Here is a 25,619-nt window from a genome sequence, read left to right on the forward strand (position 1 = left end):
TCTTCGGAACTCTAACTACTCGATTCGAGTGATGAACAAATTTTAAAGGGAAAATTTTGCTACGCATCGGAAGAATGGATCATTATCTCTAATATTTCCCTAACAGTACCTTACAATATTCTAGTATTCAAAATGTATGTCTAAGACACCGGGACTAGTGTGACAAATGTTTTTGGAGTAGATCTCTTCGTGGTCCAATTTTAATTACCTCTTGGGTTCTTACCGCAGAGACGCATTCAGTAAAATTGTTATATAAGAAGAAAATATGCTATATTATCAGCAATAGCTGCAACGGCCCCTCTGGAGGGCGCGACTACGCAGACCTGGTACACTAATTAGGAGAAGCCAGCGGGGTGCATAGTTTTCATCTTAAAGCAGAAGTGTTCAGTAGTGCTGCTTCCCACCTTGAGGCACATGAAGACATCGTCCATGTAGTATGGCTTGAGGCCGAACACTGGGACGTCCAGGATGCCGAAGTTGAATACATCGTGCTTCCAGAACACTTCCAGCAGCCCTGGCTCAGTCCGTGTGAGATCTTGCGTCAGAGTGCCGCGGTACCTGAAAAAAAAATTAATGTATGGAAAATATTGCTGCGTCAACCACTGACAAAGAGTAGCAATCTAGGCTGTAACCAATCGAATTAAGTAAAGCTCAACAAAACATTCCTGCACATCATCAACTGGCGCCATCTCTCAGCCGCCAGTAGAGAACAGCCTGGAAGTAAAGGAGGCATTTTGACTTATAATAGCGGGAAAACGGGAATGATCGGTGAGATTCTGCGCCAGCTTGTCGACAGTGGTCGCCTACCCTTGCTATGGGCTGTGAACCGGACTTGTAAAATACCTCTCCACTCATACACTGGCCAGTGCGGCCGGCCTTAGAAAATCATTAAGGTGTTGCAAACACTTCCTGAGTAGTTTGGATAGTCAGCATCGAGAGGGATACGGTGGCAGTCGCGTAAACTAAAATAATTTGTCCAGATCTGTGGTTGCAGTAATATTCGTGTTGTATTATGTGGTGCGCCAGACAGCCCAATTCATAGGAGCAGTAAACATACCTCACCAGGAATACACCATGATAATCCATATACACATATCATTAGAAACAAAAATACACCACCAAGAGTCAGATTTCCCACTTCCAAGCCATTAAACTGCAGGTTTAACGACTCTCGTTCATATTGCTATAAAGTTTCATAGCGGCACAATTGGGCGAAACTTGGGAAATTAGGCTCTCCGATAGCGGGTACCCACTCAAAGGCGAATCCCACGCCGAACGCTGACTTCGTGTATTTAGGCGTCACGGAGAGGAAATGCTGCAGGTCGACTCCGAAGTTTGCGCTGTCCGTGGGGAAGTTCCTGTCGTTCTTGTACGCGGAGTCAAAGAAAATTAAGTCGCACAAGCCGTCCCCGGGGAACAGTGTGGATGCGTTTGTCTTGGCACCGTAAGTGCAGAGAAGGGCTTGAGGATCCAAGGCTTTCGCTGCAAAAACACAGCAGCCGGTTGATAAAAAGCTGTGTCCCAAAATTATGTTTAAAAAGGCGTCTGATATAACAGTTCTTAGTATGGACTTTCGGCTGCCCGTGTCCTCTCCCGCTGCTAACAAATAATGCAAAACCAACTCGCCAACGACCTACTTTGCACAGCTTTGCGCTGCATTGTGATTCTGAAATGGGGAAGCCTGTTCGATTTGTATAACTTCACTTGCATATTTTTGCGATCACATGAAGCTTATTGATTTCCCGTAATTTACATTAAATGAAAAGCTTCCACTGAAAAACACCATTGAAGTCATGAAGCTTTCATCCCCGCTGGAGCTTTCATCCATCCTGGCCTGGAATACTTCAGATCATTCATCGCTGATTTGTTTCAATGATATGTATGCCCACCCCTCATGTAATGCCTCTAGTGGGCCTTTGAGGTACTAACAAATAAATAAATAAATATACAATGCTGAAGTGCCAGCCTGGGTTACAGACTAAATGCTACGCCCTAGCACGTTTTCGCTTTAACAAAAAAAGGCTAAATCTGTGAGATATTACACAATAACAGGGACAAAATGTGAGCTTTGATATGTACTCTAATTGCAGCCTGCATGCAGAAATCCGGCATTGTGCGAGTGACGTAACTAGAAGCTCATCTCAGAGATGAAGCCGTGAAGTGTAGGCCGAACGGGCATCGCTTCCAGTTTTACGCATTGTTAGCACCAATAATTCCTCGGAGAAAGAGATGGTGATAAAAAACCGGGCCTACCGGTCATATTTAAAAAATATATATCCATTACATTATTTCGCGGAATAATATCGCTAAAAAACATTGGGGAAGGAAAAATAGAGCACACGCATCAAAGGCTAACCTCTTCATCTGTGTTCCTCGACCCCTCTTCTTTGCACAATTAGTTTCTAAAGGTATCTCAGCAAACAACTAAACGGCCTCCACTTGTCATTATTTTAGTTTTCCCGTTCGTCTTCCCGAATTTGATACCCGCACCGCTGAATGACACTGTTTGCTAGCTGTGTGCCCTTGTGTTCACGATAGTAGCTAGAAGCAGTAAAGGGCAAAACCTTGGACCACTTTTGTCAAGGTTGGGCGAGTTGATGACACGTACGCACTGGAAACATCACCAAAGTTGGAATATAAATATGGAGTGTGCTAAATTGTCATACGTGTTGAGGTTTTCGTGCTGTGTCCCGTAAGAAGGGAAGAAATACTTGTTATTTGACATTCGTCTGAAAATACGGAGCTGGGCAACTACTACCGCGCATAACAAATCCTATGAGTTAGAAAGTCATTTTATGCAATCATGACGAAAGAGAGCCTGCAGAGAGGCCTCCTGCTTGTACCATATTTGGTCCGCAGTATGTGATAAATAAAAAAATAAAAATAATAAACAGGCCTAGTGGACCTCACTCACCTGTCGCCATCACCGGCGAGCTGCTGTCGGAAGCGGTCGACGCCGTAGTGGTGACCGTGGTGCTGGACGTCGTGGTAGACACCGACTCCGTCCCGGTCACCAATTCATTCGCGGGTTCAGCTGACTGCGATGCGAGAACTGTTTCATCACTAATTTTTGTTTCACCACCATGTTCCGCAGATTTTTGGTGAGTTGACGACGTTGTGCTCCACGACGCTGCTTCGTCAGTATTTAGCGAGCGACGATCAGTTATAGCGGTAGTGGAACTGGTCGTATTAGGCAGCTTCGCATCCCCGGCCGCTTCGGTGCGTGACGTAGCCTCTGTGCAAATCTCACTTGACCGTTCGGTAGCGTCGTGTGGCCCGGTTGTAAACTCATTCGAGTGTGAAGGGACTGCAGGAGATTCCTTTTCCACTGTAAATTGAGCTACGTCACTGTCATGACTCTTAGGAGATTTAGCTTTTCGAGATCTCGTTCCGTTCTTACCTTTCACGAACAATTCCGTTGTCTGCGTTCCTTCTGTAGATGTTGAAGCTTCCGTGTGAGGCTCGGTTTGAAATTCTTTTGCTGAAGGCGGTCCCATTGCAGACGCACTTGTGTATGCTTCCGCTATAGCTGTGACTGTTGTGACGTCGCTCGTACTTGACGTCTGGTACGATGTCGTGCTGTACTTCCCGGAGAGTAATTTTGTTGCCGGTACCACGTCTTTATTACCGGAAGCCGGGATTACCGGGACTTTTCCGACGGTGGTTGCAAAAATGGTGCCTGCGTTAGTTGAGCTAGTGTGAGTCTTGAAAGCTGGCTTTTCTTCGCCACCTTGTCTCGGAGCTACCGTGTTGATGACGTCATCGGACTCGTCCCCGCCTGCTGCCCTACCTGGCTGGTTGGCATCTGTGAACAAGGACAACCGATCTCATCGAAAACAGTCGCTTTTTAATGCTAGTCCTTATTTATTTGCTTTGAGTCAAATGGGTTCCCGGCTCGCTGATTGACAACTTTATTCAATTATCCACGAAGTAAAGATTCAGTGGAAGACGCCGACTTCAGAATGTCTAACGTCACGCAAAATTATCATTCTAATAGAAAGAAATTGACTGCAATAGTTACCACGGTATGCTCCCTCTGTTATGCGTGCTCTTCGCGATCGTAGCTGAGACCTCCAAGTGGTGGTTCCCTCCGTTCGAAGGCACAAGGCGTGTGCGCAGAGGCTATTCTTCAAGACAATAAAAATGGCTATTGGCAAGATGAACCGCCGCCAGCATAAGATGCGGAGACGAAATTTAGATTTTTGCTCAGCTGAGCAGCCTTGACAATGTATAGTCGGCTTCGCAGAGGGCTCTCATGCATAATGAAATTCTACATGGCACCTCTTGTTAGCGCACCATTAGTCCTTTCTAGATCGCGGCACTGATTCTGAGCTAGTGAGAAAAGCAGCCCTATAGCTTACGATCACAGCTTTCATCTCCAGAATACGTCCGCCCTGATCGCGAGACAAAAGTCACGTTTTACCTTGACACTGCGCATACTAACGAAGTATTGAGAGCTTGTCGCTGTTACAGGGCTGTCCTTTATTTATTTTTTAAACGACACTAATTATGCTGCCTGGCGCGTTATCAGTCTTTTCTTATTTTGTGTGCTTCAGAGGATGTAGCAAGTAAGCATAATTTTAAGCTCTCACGGGCGTTACCTTGCCTACGCTCCTAGAAAAATCTCAACTCGTGTACAGTTGAGTAATGTGTTTACAAACCCCACTAGAAATAATTCAAGAACTTCATTGATGCAAGCTTCGGAGCCTCGTACCTGCTTGGATTGCCACCCATGCACCTGCCACCAGCAGCACCGCTCCGCCGACGATGATGGCGACGTACACCAATGGGTTGAATCCTTTTGGGCGGGGCCTGGAAGTGGAGACAAAGAAGTGATTGAGCACATATGCATGATGAATATTTGCCAAAATGATTTCCTGAAGTGGAAATAATCAGGCACTTTAAGGCAGGAATCTTTGCATATGCGCTGAAGAGCATTCTACTGTGGAGTATTTGAAAGTTGCCTAGCGCTCAGGAACATGCCCAGCTTTCTCGGGGTAAAATTTTGAAAATTGAAATATTGCGAGATACTCTTATGTAAATATTGAAGCTAATGGTCCGTTATTCTGATATGTAGCAAAATCTTTCTTTTAATGTGTTTCCATCGATCGCATCGAACATTTAAGACTGCCATAGAAAACCAGTGTGGGGCGCTTTTGAGGATAACAAAAACGTGGATACAAAAAAAATAACAATACTGCCGTCGGGTGGACTGCGATTATATTGATTGTTACATTGAAAGCTTGCATTATATGAGAAACTTGCGTTCATAAACGGTTTCCCGATGAAAAATGTTTTTGTCCAGCATTGCTGGGTATACATAGACGCGGCGGTTGTCAATTTCCCGGAATGTGCCCTTTTTTTTCATGCCTAGTGTTAGGCAGAAAACAAGTATTGAGACGTAAGAGCGTGACTTTTATAGAGGCAAAGCTACATAAAGTGGTCTGAATTGCTATACGAGTCCAACACCATGTATTTACTTACGTCAAAATACAAAACATGTGACAAACAGCTAATTAAACGAATGCTATATTCGCATAGCGGAGAGCATAATCAGACAGTCATGATTCCGCCGCATAATTAACGTTAGACCTAACAGCAGTCAAGCCATATCAGAAGTGTGCACTGTCCAGATTGGCCGCAGTGGCTAAACACTAGTTTAAGAAATCCGGAGAAAAACTGGGGCGACTTTTCTTTCTAGGTAATGATGACAAATTGCATGCCTTTTAACCGCACTAAGACCAAGATACATGTGCAACAAGGGGCCACGGAGGAACTGGAATGTTTTGCAGGAAATGGTCTTTGCGCAGCAAGGGTTCATTTCCCACCGACAGATTTTAATTAAAACTGTGCATGAAAGAGGCACTCATTTTAGCCTTTGAGAGGCCCGGTCATCCTGTGTTATTTGAATATAAAGTGTTCTTTTTGTGGCACCGCGGATACGCTCATCACATCGTGTTTTCTTTTTTACTGTATACTTACTTCAGTTCCTCAAACCCTGCAAAAAAAAAATCCGGTATTCTTTTTTTTGCTATGACATACTCATTACACTGACGAAATACGCCCGAGTCGCAATAACGCAGTGCACTTTTCCAGAAGATGAAATCCAAATTAAAATTCGCACTACACATAACTGGATGACTGTATTCAGCTCCCGATTTTCTATTGTCCATTTCGCGTCCATTTGGCCCTCTGTCATTGCATGTCATTACATTGGTTGCATAACGTAGCCAGTGGTAGCCAGAGCTCAGGCCCGGTAACGTGCTGTTGACAGACCGCTGGATGCACGTCACCGGTGGCTGCATATCGCAACCATAGGCAACGACTGGTGATGTCCTGTCGGCAACGCCCCAATGGTCGGGTTCCTTTCCACGGACGCTAGAAAACCACGGGTATATGTGCGCGACGAATGAGAGTGACTCAAAAAGACGCGAAACGGACAATGGTAAATCAACAGCTTATAGAGTACGGCCCCTGGTGTCCTGCTTTCAAACTCGCATACGTCGTGCAGTTTGTCTAATGTCACACAAGATGCGATGTAGCGAAAAACTTATCGAGGAGCAGAGCGTCAGAGTACTTCAAGTTTTCAAAGCAGCGACGCTGACTGCGCGAAGCACACTCTGCTCACAGTGTGAAGCACAGCGATCGTGACTCGTCGGCACGTAGTTAGTCGACACTGGTCGCTAGCCCCATTAACCACATCAAGACTTTTCTTGGCTTAATTAAACTGGCGAAGAAGAATGGACAGCTGCGCGAGTTCGTAACAATTCATCGTGGACTTCGCCACTTGTCGGATGAGTTGCGATTGTTGTTGATCTTGATTTTGCTGGAACAATGCTCTTTGCTCTGTTTTTTCCACGTGATTATTGTGTATATATGTTTGCTCCTTTCAATAAAAAAAGTCGGTTTCGAGTCAGCGCTCGTCTGTGTAGCCTTCTTGCTTCGTCCTTCGTCTTCTTCGCGCTGTACACCCCATGATGAATGGAACTGGCGAATTGCTTGTTACTATTAAAGATAATTTGACATCGTGTACATATAAATAAAAGAAGGCGTAAGGTGGCACATATTCATAGCGCCGCCATTTTCTCAAAATTGAAACTGAGAAAAAGGTCTTTCTCGGCGAAAGCACCCCCCGTCTAAACTATTGGAGCATTGGGAGTGTACGAACGCCAATGATTACTTAAAACAAGACACGTACCAGCATGCGGTGCCTCCAGGTTTCCCTCCTGTGTGCCATGCATTTTCGAGGCGTAGATGAGATTCACCGGACAACGGTGGCTCAGGGTTGGCGTGCGGTATCTGGGAAATGCGTTTAATGTCGGAACATGAATGTCCATGCGCATTAGAAAAGCAAGAGGTATGAGGGTGAGGTGCCATGGTAAGGGTAAGGCGCCAGCAGCCAGCTAAACCTGGTGTTCGCCACATTCTCTTAACGAAACTCATCCGCTAAAACATGGTTGCAACAAGGAGCTACGCTTCCCAGTGAGCCTAAAGTTCCCAGAACCACACAAGGGTAATACAGCTGTGGGTTGGTCGCTTTCACATGAGAGAAATGACACAGGACTAAGAAGATCAGCGACATCGGCGCTGGCTAACTAACGGTCACTAACAGTCATGTCAAATGAAGAGCACACAAAAAATGGCCCTGCTTCAGCTCTGGTTAAACCTGGAGTGACGCGGTAGCTACAGCTGGCGGACTGGAACTCGCTCAGTCGAATTACAAACTCAGTCTTTCGCCGCTCCGTTTCGCTGGGCGTTCCTTCTTCATCTTCGTACCTGGACGTGGATTCACTCTCTGCACCCTTCTCCACTCTCCCCCACTCGGATTCGCCGCCGCGCAGCGCCGCCGGCCCTGCTCCGCACCACGTGACCAACCACGTGACCAGCCACGGCGATGTAGGCGCGCGTCGCGCACACTAGCTGGGGGCTCTGACGTCACTCCGCGCATGCGCACAACTAATGAGGCTGGCAGCGTCTGCTCCGCCGTCGGCACAGTGGCGACGCGCGCGGCGCGCTAACCCGCTGCGGCCTATGACGTCACTCCGCGCATGCGCATAGCCATGCTCAGCGCACAGCCACGCTGACCTCGCGAAGCGACTGGCATAGTGTAGAGATCGCTACAAAACAAATACGCACAGTATTGTTTGCTTTCACTTGTTAGCTGAACAACACAACGTGTCGCCCATCGAATGTGTGTTGTCATGCCGAGATTCCCTCGTTACTTCCTGAACTTAGTGAAGCAAGTAGCTGCAACATGTGTACAGCTGAAACCCCCACGAGCGCAACCACAAAAATCGACTACGCACTGCGTGTGTTAGTTTACACAGGCTGATTTATATTTGCCACCGTGGTGGCAAACAGCGAATTAAAATTCGGGCACATAGGCGCGGTCGGACACATTTAGGTTACAGCCGTTTTATAAAATTTTCCGGCACTCTCTGAAAGCTAGGGATAGCAAAGTACTCTACGATGTGACAGGAATAATGCCAACTCAGTGCGCGAAAGACAATCCAGAGAATTTGAATCTGTGGGGCTATGAATTTAAGGCCACAGACTAAGCGGTGTGTAGGGTACAGGTATAGACAGTGTAATCTGAAAGTACAAGCAGTACTTACTTGGGATTTGGAAGAGCCTAGAGCGGCGCTTCAAAAGGCATTCGAAGGATGACTTCTTCTTTGCAAGCTTTCGGGCGTGCTGCATGCGCGTGTCCCTCCAGATGATGGCGATGTCCTCAGGCTTAATGGCGCATACCTCCAGAAATTGTTGTTGTTGTTGTAGCCTACGACAGAATGGCACATACCCACTCTGGGGGATCGGCCAAGAATCGGGTGGAAAAGGTTGGTATTCACCTGTACGTAGTAAAGGCAAAAGGAAAGCACACGGGAGAGGAACACCGGGGGAGTCTACCACAAAAATGGCACGGAGAGGATGAAAAAAAAAATCAACAAAACTAAAAACAATAATAATAATAATAATCATAATATATATATATATATATAAAGGAGATTGGATTGGAGAGAGAGAGAGAAAGAGAGAAAAGAGAATAATTCGAAAAGAAAAAAAGAAAAAAATGAAGCATAAAAAGAAAATAGTGAAAGCTTTAGCAAGGTAGTCGATGAGATTCCAGCAAGAAATTTTGAACAGCGTCACAAACAGACCTGTGGCTGAACCCAAGTGTGGTGGCACCAAATGATAGCAAGTGTGGGCTGCTCAAACTGAGGCCAAGTTGCTGTAAGGGCAACTCCAGCAGTCTTCTTCTCAAAGAGGTGAAACGACGACAATGGAGCCAAAAATGATCGATAGATTCAGGCTCACGGCAAAATGCACAGAGGGGAGATAGCGCCAAACCAGATCTGTGCAGATAGAAATTTAGAGGGGGGATGCGGCAGCGCAACCTCGTCAGAGATACTTCTAGCTGCCGAGATGGACAACTTTTCCTGCTCCATGAATATTTCAGATGCTGATATTCCACTGATGTTAAAAGTGTTGTGTCTTGCACACTTAATAACGCTCGACGCCGGAACCTAGATGCTGTGATATACGCTGTAGCCGGGATGATGGGCAACACAGGGCCGCCTAGGGAAGCCTTTGCAAGGTTATCCGCGATCTCATTGACAGTCACGCTGCTGTGGCCGGGTACCCATATCAAGTGAACAAGGCTCAAATGCGAAGGAAGAAGCGATAAAAAAGTGCTTAAATTGGGACAGTCAACATGCGACGCGAGGGACGAACACAAAGATAAAGAATCGGTAATGACTGCCACTGCAGAAATAGAAGGATCAAGCTTGCGCAGAGCAAGAACTACTGCCAGAAACTCAGCTTGAAAAATAGGGGTGTAATCCGGAAGGCGCAGCGAAAAGGACCAGTCTAAACTCGGACAGTAAATTCCCACCCCTGCCTTTTCGTTGCACTGAGAGGCATCGGTTGCTATTGCAATTTTTGTAGGTAGAGACCTTAAATGATCCTCTAATAGACCATTTAAAATACGGGGTGGTAAAAGTTTCGCGTTTTCAGGAAAAATGTTGTCGAAAACAATGTGGACAGAGGACCCACTGCTTAATGCTGGAAGGATGTTGTAAATCTGCACGTTTAAAGGCTCAAGCAGCCTTTGCACGAACACAACCTGCGGGGTATGAAAACGAGGCCAGTGGACACCAAAAAAGGAGGTCGGCTGGCAACAGAAAATGCTTTGCGAACGGTGAAAATGGGATTCAAAGATTTTGAGGAAAGTCTGCACAGTTAGAAAGTGAAATCGGGTTAACAGAGGAGGAATGCGGGCCTCAAGGTACAGCACATCGGTTGCCACGAATTTGGGGACGCCAAGGCACATCCGAAGCACCTCCCTCTCCAAAACGATGAGAGGACGAAGTTTGTATGAAGCCGAGCCTGAAAACAACACAGAGCCAAATTCTAAAATTGGCCTAACATACAATACGTAAATCATTAGGAGCGTATCCCTGCGCATGCCGTACCTGTGACTACATAACCTCCGTAACATGCCTGCGGCACGAGTCCCTTTTACAGCTACATGGTCAATGTGAGGCCGCCAGGTGAGTTTGTCATCATAAATGACGCCCAGGTATTTTAGGGATTGAACTTGAGGAATTGGTTGAAATTTGCATGAAAGAGAGAGCACGACAGGATCCTGTAGAGGAAAAACAAGGACGGCACACTTGTTAACATTTAATGAGAGGTGTAAACTGCTCAACCAGAGCTCAAGAGAACTCAAATATGACTGCAACTGATCATAGAGGGAATGTATATCAGGCGCAGCCGCAAAAAATGCTATGTCGTCCGCATAGACGTAAGTGCGAACATGGTGGTGGAGAGGAATGGAGCTCATGAGAATATTGAACAGCACAGGCGAAAGGACAGCTCCCTGCGGAACACCTCTCGTCTGTTTGTACCTCTCGGATTTTACCCCATTATGGACGCAGAAGAATTCCCTGTTATAGAGAAACGCAGATATCCAAGCAACTAGATATTCCGGAAACTGGAGGGACTGTAGCCTGTGGATTAGGATGGAATGCTCTACACTGTCATAAGCTTTAGAGACGTCGAGCGTAACCAAAGCAGCATACAGGCGTTGACGACGAGCTAGAAGAATACGACTCTCAAGATCTACATGTGCATGCCATATCGAACATCGCGGCCGGAAGCCGAGTTGACACGGGCTGAGAATAGTTCTGCGGTCCACAAAAGCAGAAACCCGCATAAGTAACACCCTTTCTATTAATTTTACCACGTTTGATGTTAGAGAAATAGGCCTAATATTTTCCAATTCATAGCCTCCGCCCTGGTTTTTAAGTAAAGGGATCACCTTGGCCAGCTTCCACTCAGAAGGGATCCAAGCGAGTTTGATAGAATAGTTGACCAGGTGTAACAAAGAGTTCGGAGACGCCTCAAATAGAATCTTGAGCATCTTTGAAGTAACACCATCAGGACCGGGAGCAGAAGCTGGTAATCTTTGAACAACTTGAGAAAGCTCCGAAAGAGTGACTTTAGTGAAATAATTATCTGGCGTCCTGTGCGCAAACAACACGGGACGCAAAGGAAATAGAGACGAGAACCGCTTATGCAAGCCCGCGGCAATTGATTCAACCACCTCGATAGCTTCCTTTGGAGACATAACTAATTACTGTAAATCACGAGAAGGCAGGACCTGTTTCCTGGACCGTAAAAAGCCAAATAATGCCCGTCGGTTGCCTGACTTTGAAAGAAAATCAAAATGTTCAGAGTCATATTTCTCTTTCGCACGAGAAACTGTGCGTTTAAAGGTGGCTGCTATGAATTTATAATCTTTCCAGTTATTTGGGCATTGGTTATAAAGAAGCTTTTTCCATGCTGCCTTCCTCCGCGTGTAATCCCTCGTACAGTCCGCGTTCCACCAATGATTAGAGGAATTCCCATTTGAGGGCCGCACCAGGAACTCCGACTTTTTCCGGCAATCCTCTAAAGCCAGGCATATGCTTGTTGACTGGTGATCTTCGGCGATGTTAGAAACTGATGCGAGGGCAGAGCGCAACATCGTCTCAAATTTGTCATAATTTAGATGCGTCCGCAACGGACGAGCCGCAGGAGTTACACGACATAAGATATCAAAACGAACAGGTATATGGTCACTTGAGGAGCCGCAATCAACAGTCGACCAATTCATTATGCCAATTCCAGGACTGGTGAATGTAAGATCTAAAACAGATTTAGACTGAGCACAAAGGTAAGTGGCTGATCCAGAATTTGAACACGTAAGGCTGTTATCAGAAACCCAGTCCCAAAGGCGCTTCCCGCATAGATTTGTGCGGTAGCCCCAAGACACATGGTGTGAATTGAAATCGCCAGCCATGAGAATTGGGTTTCCACAGCTAGCGAGAAGCGAATCTAGAGGTCTAGTATCCTGGACTCCATAGGGGAAATAAACATTTACTAAGGAAAATGGGGAGCACCCAGGAAGAAGAATGTCTAATGCCAAAATCTCACAGTCAGGGGACATTAGCTGAAAAGATACCTTAGCCTTGTGGCAAAGTTTTGAAGAAACTAACGTAAGCAAACCCCCTCCTCGTGACTGGCGATCTAGACGAAATGAACGATAATTTTTAAAGTGAAAATGTTTGTCGGTTGAAAGCCACGTTTCTTGAAGAATAATGATATCCGGATTAACCTGGGAAGAAATACAGTGTAAATCTGTTGAAGCTGTAAGAATAGAGCGACAGTTCCACTGTAAAACTCTCAACGACGCTATGGTTTCGAAAGCAGAGCAGCAGCGACTGCCTGCTCTAAAATGGTGTCCTTCGGCATATTGCCAAGCTGCTTCTTCTGTGATTTGGATTGTGAACGAGAAGAAGATGAAGGAGATATCGGGGACCCGCTACGCTTTAGGACCCGCACGTCAGGCTCCATCATCTCGGAATCAGAGATGACTCCAGCGTCACTGGAAGTACCCGAGGTAAGAACAATGTTGGGTGCAGAAGTTTGTTCCTGGGGCTGAGATGTTGCAGATAGAGAAGAACGTACAAGAGCAGGGGTAATTACATTCGATAGAGAAGCCAAACTGGTCTGCATAGCATTAGTGAGCTGGGAAGCGAGGACGTTGGTGAGGCATTCCGAAACACTTGCTGCAATTTTCTCTACCATTTTTGTCATGGACGCTTCCACAGCAGACGCGATTGCCTGAGTCAGCGTTGAGTCTAAAGTCATGCCCTGACGAGCGGTCACCCCTGCATACCCGTAGGCCCGTTCCTTAATTTCCTGTATAGCTTCTCGGCGCGAACATCGTTTCCGGTCTATAACCTCCAGGATCTGAATTTCCTGCGCACGAGAGGGGCAGTTGGAAGAATTAGCAGCGTGGGCGCCACCGCAAAGGCAGCACTTCTCGTTGTGCTCAGAGCAAGTGCTCGTAGCATGATCTTCTCCACAGTGACAGCAGCGCAAGGTGGATTTACAACCGCCGGCACTATGGCCATAGCGCCAGCAGTTGGAGCACTGCAGAGGCCTAGACGACAACTGGTCAACCCGAAAAATTAGAGGCCAGGCCTTTATTTCACTGGGGCAAGACGTGCCGGCAAAGGTGGCAATTACCGACTCAGTGGGCACCCGCATGTTGCCAACATCACGGTTACAGCGGTGCACAGCAACAACACCTGCGGCGGACAGCAGATCAAGGGTCTCAACTGGAGACAGCGAAGAGTCGACGCCTCGGACAATGCCCTTCGTGCAAGCCAGATGGGGCGGAATAAAAGAGCTTACCCGGAGAGATGCGAAAGACGAGGTAGCTAGAAGATCTCTGACGCAGGCAAGGTCTGAGGACCTGCAGAGAATACCGCCGCGTCCAAACTGGCGGACCTCACTGATGGCTTCATAATGAGAAGTGGCTGACTGGAGCGCAGCCCGAACAATTCCAGGATTAGTCATCTTGATGGCGCCACCATCCTTAGGCACCAGCGCAACCGGGATGCTGCCGACGCCACTGCGCAAAAAAGCCTCCAAGGGCAAGACATCAGGGGAAAGGGATGCCGACCAGGAGGAGCTCCCCTGGCCGGGAGACTGGGTAGACATACCCCGGGCTTACGGCCTCACCGTGTGCTTGATGCCCACAAAACGACAAAGGCAAAGGCTCAGGGAGAAAAACAAAACCTCAACCAACCACCCGAAACTCAACCGATCGTTCGTTCGTTCGTTGATTGACCAGTATCGCAAATATTTTTCTTCTTCCTCACCATTCCTGATTCGCTGAGCTTAAAAAAATGACTAATTTTCTCTTGAATTGTCTTTTTTATTTCTGCCGAATGGAAAGATAGAACGAGGGTAGATAATAAGTTTACACGGAATTGCTCTCCACACATCCCAAAATACTTCTGTAAAGTCTTATGTATACGACTTTCTGGGAGTTATGTTGCGATGGAGTAATTGTTAAAGTAAGTAGCTTTGAGATTACATCTGCTAATAAACTAATTAGCTTCCTTTATTTCATGTTTCGCTCTTAATATCACTGATTTAGATGTCTGAAATCACCAAGAACCATTAGCCAACTTCGTCACTAACGACGATGGAAGTAAATAAACTACTAAAACAGCAGCCCGATATGCCTCGTATCGAATCAACTGTCCAGTGAGCGCCACGTGCCCTGCAAAGCCTCATGGAGGAGGAAAAACTAAGGAAAGGCCATGGCGTCATTCTTCGAGAAGCGACCCTCGCGCGGAAATGACGAAAAAGATGGGGCCGCGCCATCTACATGGCGCAAATCCCACCTCTCCCGTTCCTCTCCGCTGCTTAGCAGCAATGACGCCGTCGCTATTTGCCCATAAGTAGGCTTGGAAATGACCCGCTACTTCCGGCACGCTTTTCGCAATGCGCCTGGAACATATAGGGCCTCTCCTCATGTTTTCTTCCTCTGCGCGTCAAAGGCACCGTGCCGGAAATTTCAAGTTAAGAAATTCATGAGCCCCACCCAGCGGGCAATAGTAGAACAATTGTGAGAACGGGTAAGAGCACAATAAAGTGCCTCGGTTCGCTTTGCTTCTGTGACGCGAGGAGACGTCGTGTTTTTGATCTCCTACGCAAAAATGGATAAATCGGACTTGAGCCGAAGCGCCTTTACGGCGCCAGCCAGCAGTTACATTTACCGCACCGTTATCTCCGTCTATGGACGGGTATGATGGTTTACAACTTTTTGTTTGGCATGCGGACTAGATGGCCGCTCGTCTTGTGGCCAAGGGCTTCCAAGGTGTCCTACTTTGTGTGATTTACCTCTGGGACATTGGTCCATCAGACATTTTCAGATGTCGCATATGTAGGTGGTGACATGCATGTCAGCATTAAAACTTCTGAATCGAGAAGACTTTCAGGTGAATAACAGTCATTGCCCCATCCTTCACATGGAACCGCAGATTGACATGCTTAAGCTCTCCTGATTCCAAGAACGCCTAGAAGATTTCTACAAAATGCAAACCTTCCAAGCTTGCAACATTGTGACCTCTATCGCGGTATGGCAGAGACTGAGGGTCTACTATCCCTTTCCCACGGGCGCATTAAAAAATTATCGAGTCTAGAGTATTCTAAATTCTCCATTGCTATCGAAACTCTAAAGAAAATGCCGCTGCTGAACGGCAAACTTTATCGCCAACGAGAGTTTCAGTCATCTCAAACCAAGGTATTGTGGCGCTATCGTCTCCGCCAATAATTTGGCAGGCATGTGAGAAATGGCTAGCAATCAGCTCACTCCTGCTTTTAGTAGGTACGTATCTGTTGTTAAGTTCAGAACGTGCCCCAGATTGACACAGCAGTCATCAGCTTGTTTGTGTAAAATTTCACTTGTTGTGATTGGTAGCGCTATTGTTTCACAAAGAAATAGTAGAAATGCATGTGTGACCTCCGCCTCCAATTTTCTGCGCTTGCAAAAGTGCCAGTTTTTTGTGTTTTTTGCCGTAGTTGTTCTCGTAGAGTGGGACGCGCGATCGCAAGGTGCCACCAATCTTCTCTGGGAGTCTCCGTAGGGTTTAGAACTATAGTAGGATACAACTTGAAAAAAAAAACAGCAGTTGGTAACAATAGGTGCCTTGTGTTAGTCCGGTGGCTAATCAAAACAGCAAGCGAAATTAGACTCTTCAGAAAAACATGCATTTTCATGGTAATTAGCATAATTATAGAGCCATAAATCAAAAAGACCAGCTAACCCTCTTTATAGAAGGAAAGAAAGAGAACAAGATACGTACACATAAAAAAAAACGCAACGTTTACACTTGTGCAGATGAGTTTCGCGTCTTATGCACCAGAGTAAACGTACTCAATTATTCTTCACTTGCATTTGTAGGCATTTTTGTGCGAGCCGTTTACTGCATTTCTGCGTCAGTAGACTTCAAGAGAGCCAAGACCTGTCGAATTTAGTTTTTTTTTTTTGCGACGGGGCCAGAGTCGGCGGCGGTGGAGGCTCGACGGCTTTAATTGCTTATCTTCAATGAGCCTCATCTGAGAATATTTTACGCGGCTCCATCAAAAGAACAAGAGTCACATGTCATTTTTGAGCAGTAAGGGGGGTAGCAAAGGCTGTGCATTGTGAATGGTCGCAGACAGCCCGTAGGCAAGGCTTTCCGCAGTTACATCTCTGGTGACATTCTATCCTTAACTTCTCTGTGTTTGTAGCCAGGTTCCTGCTTCGCCTTGTTTGTGATTGCCATATCGGTGCACCACGAAGACTCCAAAACCATATCGATGCACATATCGATGCAACATGTTTATGCAATAAAAGAGAGCACATAGATGTTAACGGCCTACTAGAAGCAAGCAGAAATCAGTACTGTAAACTAGTCATTGGAAATTCGCGCTTTCCAGGTGCAAGCAGTTACCATTCAAATGCTAAAAATAGGAATGGTCATCTACTTCAATAGATCCTGTAAACCACAAGCAGTGTATATAGGGTATTTAGTTCCAAGAATAAAGAAAAATACGTTACAACCGAGGGCACTTTGTAAAATTTCATATGAGTTTATTGCAGATTTAAATAGGCAAATTGCAGGGTGACTAGATGATGGCGTTCCATTTCTGGAAAGGAAAAAAGTGCAAAGGTAAAAATTTGTCCAACGACATGCCTCCTTACATTAAACAGTACAGTTTGCCGCAGATAACTGACAGTGCATGGAAACAGCTAAGCCCCTTCACACACTCACTTGGTCATTGTGCCCATTTTGACAATTAGCTACAGTCGCTTGAAATAACATATCCCACGGTCAAAAGCAACTTAGGAGCGTAGCGTCACCCTTCGTTAGTACAGAAGGGCAACTAATTGAAGTTTAAATATTAAATACAACAAATTTGAGCTGCAGAGAGTAGGATTGTTGTGAGCTCATATATTTTTCATTTTGGTTGGATAAACAACGTGAAAGGGACGGAAGACAAAGATGAAAGAAACCACACCGACGAGCGCTGTCCGTGTGGTTTCCTTCATCTTTGTCTTCTGTCCCTTTCGCGCTGTTTTTCCAAAATGAACGTATACCAACTCGCCCAACTTTCCATTCTACTACAGTGAGCTCATATGTTTAATTAACCAGCACCGACTTATTAGAAGGGGCCCCAGTGATGGAGACGACAACATCAGCTTTTTCTTTATCTATGTGTATTTTCACCCACATTATCCTTCTTTCCATGTCCAGAGCAGCCAACACCGTTTCATGCCTGGCTAGCCTGCTGGTGTTCCTTCTTTCTCGGTCTCTACCTCTGCTATGATGGTCGCTTGGAAGCCTGCTGTTTAAATAGGTTTGTTGCGGAAATAACGCCTTTTGCTGGCATTTTCAGTTAAATCATGAGAGGAAAACCACTGGCTTAATCATTAATCTGCATTACAGTCGTTTTTTACCAGTATTATAGAGCTGTATAAATAGTCAAGCCAACACTTGTGGGCTGGCTTGGTTTCAACTGCGCACGGCAATAAGCTAGTGTAGAACCATTATGGCTTCGAATTGAGAACACGATTAAAAAGTAAGCATATCAAAGCAAAAATTAAATACATAAGAACAATTCCTTTTTTCGCGCAAAATATTAATTGCACAGAAAACAAATGCGGCTTTTCCAAAAAGCGTGCACATTTCACCGTAGATGCTGCCGCCCCATCCTGTGCCAAGAAGTCACAAAATTGAAAGTAGTAATATATATAAATCATCGATGCCTCCTATCTATTATCGTCTTCCATTAGATGGTGTCTAATTGTTAAATAAGCTGAAAGTTATTCGGTACCGAAAGCTGCACGCTCCAAACTACTTTTATGCTTGTTGGAGCACGAAGAAAATCAATCGGTTCAACTTCAACGCTACTTACACTTCTTGCGGAGGAGAGCACCGTAGTGGTATGGGGTGCCGAGGCCATAGCCGTAGTTCAGGCCGTAGCCAAGAAGGCCATAGCCGTAGCCGTAGTGGCCGGCTCCATAGCCGAGGGTGCCAACACCGTAGCCGTAGGCTGGGGCGGAGTAGTAGGAGGCGATGGCTGGAGCGGCGTGGGAGACGGTAGCAATAGCTGGGGCAGCGTGGATAGCGGTGGCCACTGGGGCAGCGTGGGCAACGGTGGCAATAGCTGGGGCGGCGGCGTAGGTGGCCAGAGCTGGGGCAGCGTGGGCAACAGTGGCTACAGCTGGAGCAGCATGGTAAGAAGCAATGGCTGGGGAAGCGTGGATGGCGGTGGCGATGGGAGCGGCGGCGTAGCTGGCAATAGGAGCAGCATGGGCGATGGTGGACACAGCTGGAGCAGCGTGGGCGATGGTGGCAACAGAATGGTGGGCGCCCAGACCGATGCCGTAGCCGCCAGTTCCAACGAAAGCGGTGGCGAAGGCGCTGGAGGCCAGAGCCAGGACGATGCAAGCGCGGATCTGGAGACAAGAACACATTGGCGGCGTGTTGCGAGAAACTATCCCTTTCGGAACTTGACTGTAATCGCTTTCATCTTATAAGAAGGAGTGGTGACCTCATTTGGACTATGTATTTCATGAACTTTCTCAACAAAATAATGAAGTCTATGTTGGTTTTCCTATACAAAATGTTTCGCCTGTTGAATCTACCTCTGACTTTCCGCTGCCATTTCGGCATGTTTCGTGAACACACTTGACATATCCTGCTTTCTTTTTCACGTATATGCTTTCGCCGTTCATTATCTCTAATATTTAATATCTGCTTCCTGAAGTAGGGCTGCTCGATCTGTTAGAATCCGAAACTTGGGGTACTAACCAAGCCAATAAATTTTCAATAGCCAGTACAATGTACAGACTGTCACGGGTTCTGTTACCGTCATGCGCCGACACTACGCTGCACCTGAAGATGATGTTGCCCGGCTCTCTTTGTGCTGGCTACGCCTGAATGCGCTGCAAGATCCACCACAGCGGCACAGTCTCTCGAAGGACACATAATAAACGTACTATTACACCAGACATGAAGATTTCTCATTAGAGAGCACTTATTCATTAGAATGCAATCAAGCGCAGCTATACAGCTGTATACAAAGGAAAGCTCTAGAGCTTTCAGTGAAACTTCGTAGTTGAAGCAATATTAGTCCTAGTGCGGATTTGTAAGGCGGAACCACCGCCTGTCTGCCGCTCACCGCCTGTCGCTGTGCCGACTGAGCAACCAGGACGGCTAGCGAATGATAGTGTGTGAGACAATTCATCAAAAACTCTTTATCCGTATGACTTCGCTTGCATGGATGGTAGTGAGTAATTAGGTCCTTGTTACACGTCCACTCCATCTTCGGGGATTCTCCTAACCATCGGTCGAGCACTGTTGGGAAGTCTGTACGCATATTCTGGGTTCGAAGCACTGCTTCGGTTTTTAATTTATAAAAGTCAGCGCCATGAAATCATGGCGGCAATTAACCTGAGCTTTTCAAAGTTCTCCTGAAAAGAGTGACTTCCGAAGTTTATACCACGGCATACATGCATGACGTCGTGTTTCGCCTGCATAATGATTTGTTATAAGGGATCAGGGGATGCCTCTTTTAGACAGGATGTCATGAATTTTTTTAATTTGTGGTAAATATTACAGAAGGGTTTTTCATGAACGGCTTCGGAAAGAACGTCTCCCAATAGAGTCTGTTTCAACAGCATAACTAAAAAAGGTTTGACCAGTACTAGACATTAGGAACTTGTGAAGGTGTGGTGCGTTTCTAACGGCATCGAAGTAGGAATGATGAACCTTACCATGTTGGATTCGGAGCTGCAGTTGAGTCAACTTCTACCTGTGGAAAGTTTTTCGCCTCCTTTTATACGAAACCGGCAGAGCACAAAACCACTTCAGAAGATACTGGAAAAAAAAAGAAGAAAATTCTTTGCATAGCCTGAACCCGGAACATCACAGCACTGCCGAACGTGAAATGATTACCTCACTTAGATGGAAATGAAGTCCCGCCCTAACCTTGAGGTAACACCGCAGGAAAAAAACAGTGCTCGTAAAAAAAAGTCCAATCAGAAAAGGAAATGGAGCTGTCTCTGCACGGATTAGTGACGACCAGTAGGAAGGAAGGCTAATAGTATTGTTAAATCACGTATCGCTAACGCAGCGTGCAAATGTGGCTGCTCCTCTCCATTGTATTTTGTATTCATAACTCGAAGCGAACTGCTTTAAGCCGTGAAAACGCGACTTCCACCAGTCCCTGCTTTTGTTTTTGTTTTCACAGTCTCCTTAACGGTCAGTTATCACTGTTGCATTACGCCCTCTGCCACTTGACATTCAGCACGTTGTGTAGAAAAGAAGTTTGAGAACAGGGGCCCCATCGGTTAGTGGGACGGATGAATAGTAGGGCGCCCTGCCCATGCGCAGAGCAATAACTAGCCTACGAATTGTCTTGCGCATGCGCACTGGCTTCCAGTTATTCGCCTTGCTCTCTAATCGATAGACTTCCCCTGTTCAGAAACTCCCATATAAGGGTGATTGACTTCACGAATAGGCTGAACTTTTCAACAAGTTTGAAAACGCGTAATTGTTTGATGCATTATTTCTTAAAAATATATATCTATTCCGCGGCATTGAGGATGGATGAGGATGGAGGACTGAAAAATAAAGCGCCCTTTCCTTTATCACTGCAATTCTTTACTTGAGGCAGTGTACAGTCTTTGTCAAAAGTAACCAGGCTGCATGGTTTGCTCCTCATTCGTATAGTAGAGCCCTCACAGCGTCCATGAAGATGAAGAAGTTATTTGAATGAGAGGACAGGGGTTCTCCTTACCATACAGAGGTTTAGAGCTTGAGGGCTGGCATAATAGCTTTAATATACGGCTGAGAAGCAAACCGTGCAGCCTGGTTACTTTGGGCGAAGACTGCACGTAAGAGCCAAGTGAGGCAGGACTGACAACAGAGAAATGAGGCGCGCGTGTATATAGCTGACCCTACACACATCATTACATGGTCTAGTTTGGCTTGCCTTCTGCGTGACAGTAACTGATAGGCAATGTGGCGTCGCAAGCTGGGCCGGCTGGTTCCAAGGGATCACTGCAACGCTATGCGTGAACATATACGAAGTGCTGAGAAGGACTGACGACTGCTGTCTCCCAACCGAAGTTCTTATTCCTGAACAAGAGGCTCCACCAGTGTGTCGAACCGGAACCGAACCCGAACATAAAACCGGAACCGAACCCGCATTTTCGCCCGGAACCGGAACCAAACCGAACCCATATATTTTCGCCATCCTGGAACTGAAGCCAAACCGGAACGATTCAAAGGAACCGTTCCGAACCGGTTCGAGACTCGGTTCAGCCCCACTTTTCTTGCATCCCGGCATATTTTTTTTTTGAACAAAACGAGATTATCTAGCGTGTAGATTTACCCACGCGTAGCTGTCTGCGCTGGCAAGTGCGAAAATGGCACCCAGTATACGCGAAAACAACCTTATAGGAACTCTGGTGCCTGGGAAGAAACCTAATTGCCGATTCTTCAATGTACTACCGCCAATTCTAAAGACTTGTACGTTAGGTTTATGTGGAATCTTGAGTTATTACTCCTCCCCTTTTACATATTTGCGTAAGTTTTAATCAAATCGATAGCACTGCTCTAACTCAATAAAGGACCAGAGACACCAAATTTTTGCTTGCATGCTTTCTTCTTTCAAACGATTCGTTAGACGTTAGTGTACATGGAGCACCCCGTGGTATTCGCCAAGACAAAATAAATAATTTATATTTTAATTTCATCTTGACCCTGTTCTGGTTTCATCAACAGAGCGATGGCTGTGACGTGCAGTGGAATTTAGGTCACATGAGTTGCAAAAAATGGCAATATAGCTGCTCATACGTCGTTCGTTGTAATTTTAGATCTTGAATCAGGCTGATTTAAGTGTTATAGTGAGTCAATTGAGTCTTAGTTTTTACGCGCCTCACGTGACCTAATGTTAAACCACACGTCATAGCCATCATTCATGTGATGAAACCAAAGCAGCATGGGAGAATAAATTCTTTTCTAAATTATTCAGCAGCAGAAGGCGAAGACAACACGGTGATCCGTGTATTTTAATATTTAGGGCGTCATTTTAAAGAAAAAACACGCAATAAAACTGAGTGTCTATTGTCTATTAAGCACCGATTGAGAATACCGTCCCTTTCGTTGGTTGGTTTATTGGGGTTTAACGTCCCAAAGCGACTCAGGCTATGAGGGACGCCGTAGTGCAAGGCTCCGGAAATTTCGATCTCCTGGAGTTCTTTAACGTGCACTGACATCGCATAGTACACGGGCCTCTAGAATTTTGCCTCGATCGAAATTCGGCCGCCGTGGCCGGGATCGAACCCGCGTCTTTCGGGTCAGCAGCCGAGCGCCGTAACCACTGAGCCACCGCAGCGGGGCTTCCTTTCTTAGCGTCATTTACCACAAATATATGAAATATCAGCGCGAGGACCCAACAACGTTGTGATGGTGGTTTTTGAGGAAAAGAAATGGCGCAGTAACTGTCTCACTTCACGATGGACACCTCAACCACGCCGTAAGGAGAGGGAGAAAGGCGGCAGAGAAATAAGAAAGAGTGAAACAGGTGCCGTAGTGGAGGGCTCCGGAATAATTTCCACCAGCTGGGGACCTTTAACGTGCACTGACATCGCGCAGCACACGGGTGCCTTTTTCGTTTCACCTCCATCGAAACGCGGCCTCCAGGGCAGGGTTCCAACCCGGGTACACTGCATAAGTAACCGAGCGCTCTAACCACTCAGCCACCGCAGTGGGTAGTGCAACATCTAGTCTTGTAGACGTTCGTTGCCTCAGATAGCAGGTTCTAAATAAAACCCCTTATGATTGGTCAGTGGTGCAATAAAAAAAATAGCTCAATGGGTGTGGAGCTCGGCTGCTGATTGCGGGTTCGACCCTGGTCTCGAGGGCCGCATTTAGATGGCGGCGAAATGACAAAATGCGCGTGGTTGAAAAACCCCACCTGGTCTCCGTTAATCTGTACCCCTCCACTGCATGGTCTATCGTATAGCCACAATGTCTACTCGGAACGTTAAACCAGAGATATTACTATTATAATTACTAAGAGAACGATGTGTAAATTCGTCATATTGGGAACAACGCTAACAAAGGACGGAGCGAGAACACAACACAGGCCCAATATGATCCTAAAACAACAAGCCCAACTTGTACTCTTGTATATTCCGTATATTCTTTTTTGCACGCCACGGAAATAAGCAACGAAAGGCGGGCTGTTGGCAACGGTGAAGATAGAATAAAAAATTAATACCGGTTACACGAAGGAGCCGTGCGGAAATGCATGCGCTCGCTTGTATGCGATCGTGATTACGCCCAGAAAGATGCTACTGCGATGAAATATAACTGCGACGAAATGATTTCGTTATGCCGATTGGCTGAAATTGTTCTGCTTTTTTTCTTAGAACGCTTGGGCGACGGCATACGATGAGCCTTCAACAATCCGCCTCGGCTACATCGGGTACAGGTGGGTGATGAGGGGTGGGGAGATGGATGAAAGTTGTTTTTACCAGTGAGTGTCCGTATGTGCGCTCACCGGAGTGTGCATCAAGGGTGGAGGCTGCACGCTCGCTATACCCGCCACACACACACATACACACAGTGCGGTTATTTTTAAGAAATGAGGCTATACTGCTAACTCAGTAAAAAGAACAACTAAAAGAGTATGCATACTGTAATCTCTAACCCCCAGTGGGATTCGTAGCAGTGGCGGCACAACAGAAAAGCTCCGTTTAGAGATGCCTTATGCTACTCGGCCATCTTTGAGGCTTCTTTTTGTGGTGGTTGCATGAAATATTGAAACCTCTCTGACCGTCCTCGTGCTTTACTTGACCGGGTCGAATTCAGCGATCTCGGCGTAAGGCCTCACAGCATATTCCACCTGTGTTAAAGTGCACTGTTGTCAGAACAGTGGCCTCGTTGAACGCGGTGGTTCTGTGTGCCCATCCATCACAATGGTTTTCCACACGCTAAACGGTCCTATGAACGCGAAGAGTTCGCACGGAATTCCGGAGTTTTTCATTGCAGACATAAATGCTACAACGAAATTCATGATGTCAATGGGTTTTTTTAAGAGACTGCTTAAGCATGTCCCAAAAAGTAGACAGCATCACGACAAAAATATCATTGTATTGCTCAATGGTTTCTCGTTGCTCGCACAGGCAGAAAATCTCTGCCCATAGCAAAAACGCCCCGTTAGCGCGAAGGTACGCCCTTACGCGTAAGGTCCATGTCTGAAGCGCGAAAAAGGTTTTTGTAGCCGATTGAAACTGCAGTCGAGCCCAGTTATAAGGAGCCTGACGTTCACACGGGTTCCGTTCGTTATATCTGATGTTCGTAGCAAGTGGTTTCTTCGCATAACACGATCCCGGCCGCGGCTGCCGAATTTCAATGGAGGCGAAATTATAGAGGCCCGTATGCTCTGGGACGTCAGTGCACGGTAAAGAACCGCAGGTGGTCGAAATTTCCGGAGCCCTTCACTACGCGTCCCTCATAGCCTTAGTCGCTTGGGGCGTTAAGCCCCAATAAACCAATCTTCGTACAACAGCCAAAAATACTAAGGCTACTTAACGTGGCGTTTATTTCTTATAAAACTGCGTTATGCTTGCCTACTTGTGCAAAGCAGAGCCTACCGTGGCTCTTTCGCGGCTGTCTAGAGCGGTCATTTAATCCTTGTCGAGACCCTTGCGGCCGACTATCAAATATAGGGATGAGGTATAACTAATCGTGGATGATGTGTACACGGCAACTGGTGGCAGGTCCACGACATAAATAAGATTCCTGGCAATAGGGGAGAGCTTGTACTTGGTGTTCAATGTCTCCGTCAGGGCAGGCGCTTCTGCGATTTTGTGGTCCGCAGGAACGTAGTTATCCGAGGAAACATCTGGCCGGCTATGGATCAACGAAGCGTAGCCAGAAGTATACATGCGTCTGGTCACGTGTGTTTTCGAGCTGCTTCTGTCATTCCTGGGCTGATGCAGCGAAGAAAGGAGCGCAGCGCTTGTGGCGCAGAGTGCATCACTTGCACTGTCCGCTGTATGACGCCGCGTGCACGTAGCAGCGCAAAAGGTGGAACCGACTGGACAAGCTATACCACCCGACCAGCATAGCCGGCAAGGATTTCAAAATTCTCAAATCTCTGCTGTTAGTTCATCCACGGCCCTGGACAGTAGCTTCGCTTTCGACGATGCT

The 25,619-nt window shown here is 46.5% G+C and overlaps 2 protein-coding genes across 2 annotated transcripts in view; both read right to left on the reverse strand.

Moving 5' to 3' along the window:
- LOC149363349 (uncharacterized) overlaps window positions 1–3,791 on the reverse strand; it is a 28,910-nt gene extending 25,119 nt beyond the window's left edge. The window contains exons 1-4 of the mRNA XM_089573461.1: window positions 3,401–3,791; window positions 2,915–3,328; window positions 1,254–1,482; window positions 405–558 (exon numbers count right to left, since the gene is read on the reverse strand). Of these exons, the coding sequence (XP_089429587.1) occupies window positions 405–558; window positions 1,254–1,482; window positions 2,915–3,328; window positions 3,401–3,497 (894 nt within the window). The 5' untranslated portion in view covers window positions 3,498–3,791. The remainder of the gene's footprint in view (window positions 1–404; window positions 559–1,253; window positions 1,483–2,914; window positions 3,329–3,400) is intronic.
- Window positions 3,792–18,295: 14,504 nt separating this feature from the next.
- LOC149363350 (uncharacterized) lies at window positions 18,296–18,865 on the reverse strand. Its single transcript, XM_089568473.1, has one exon. The coding sequence runs from the start codon at window positions 18,863–18,865 to the stop codon at window positions 18,296–18,298; it is 570 nt and encodes a 189-aa protein (XP_089424599.1).
- Between the last annotated feature and the right edge of the window lie 6,754 nt (window positions 18,866–25,619).

Source organism: Amblyomma mixtum, chromosome 2 (genome assembly GCF_055824585.1).
Source record: "Amblyomma mixtum isolate Tamu chromosome 2, ASM5582458v1, whole genome shotgun sequence".
NCBI classification, from domain to species: Eukaryota; Metazoa; Arthropoda; class Arachnida; order Ixodida; family Ixodidae; genus Amblyomma; species Amblyomma mixtum.

Coding starts and splice junctions, on each gene's coding strand:
- LOC149363350 (XM_089568473.1), bottom strand. CDS start 18,865: ATGTGTTCTTGTCTCCAGATCCGCGCTTGCATCGTCCTGGCTCTGGCC.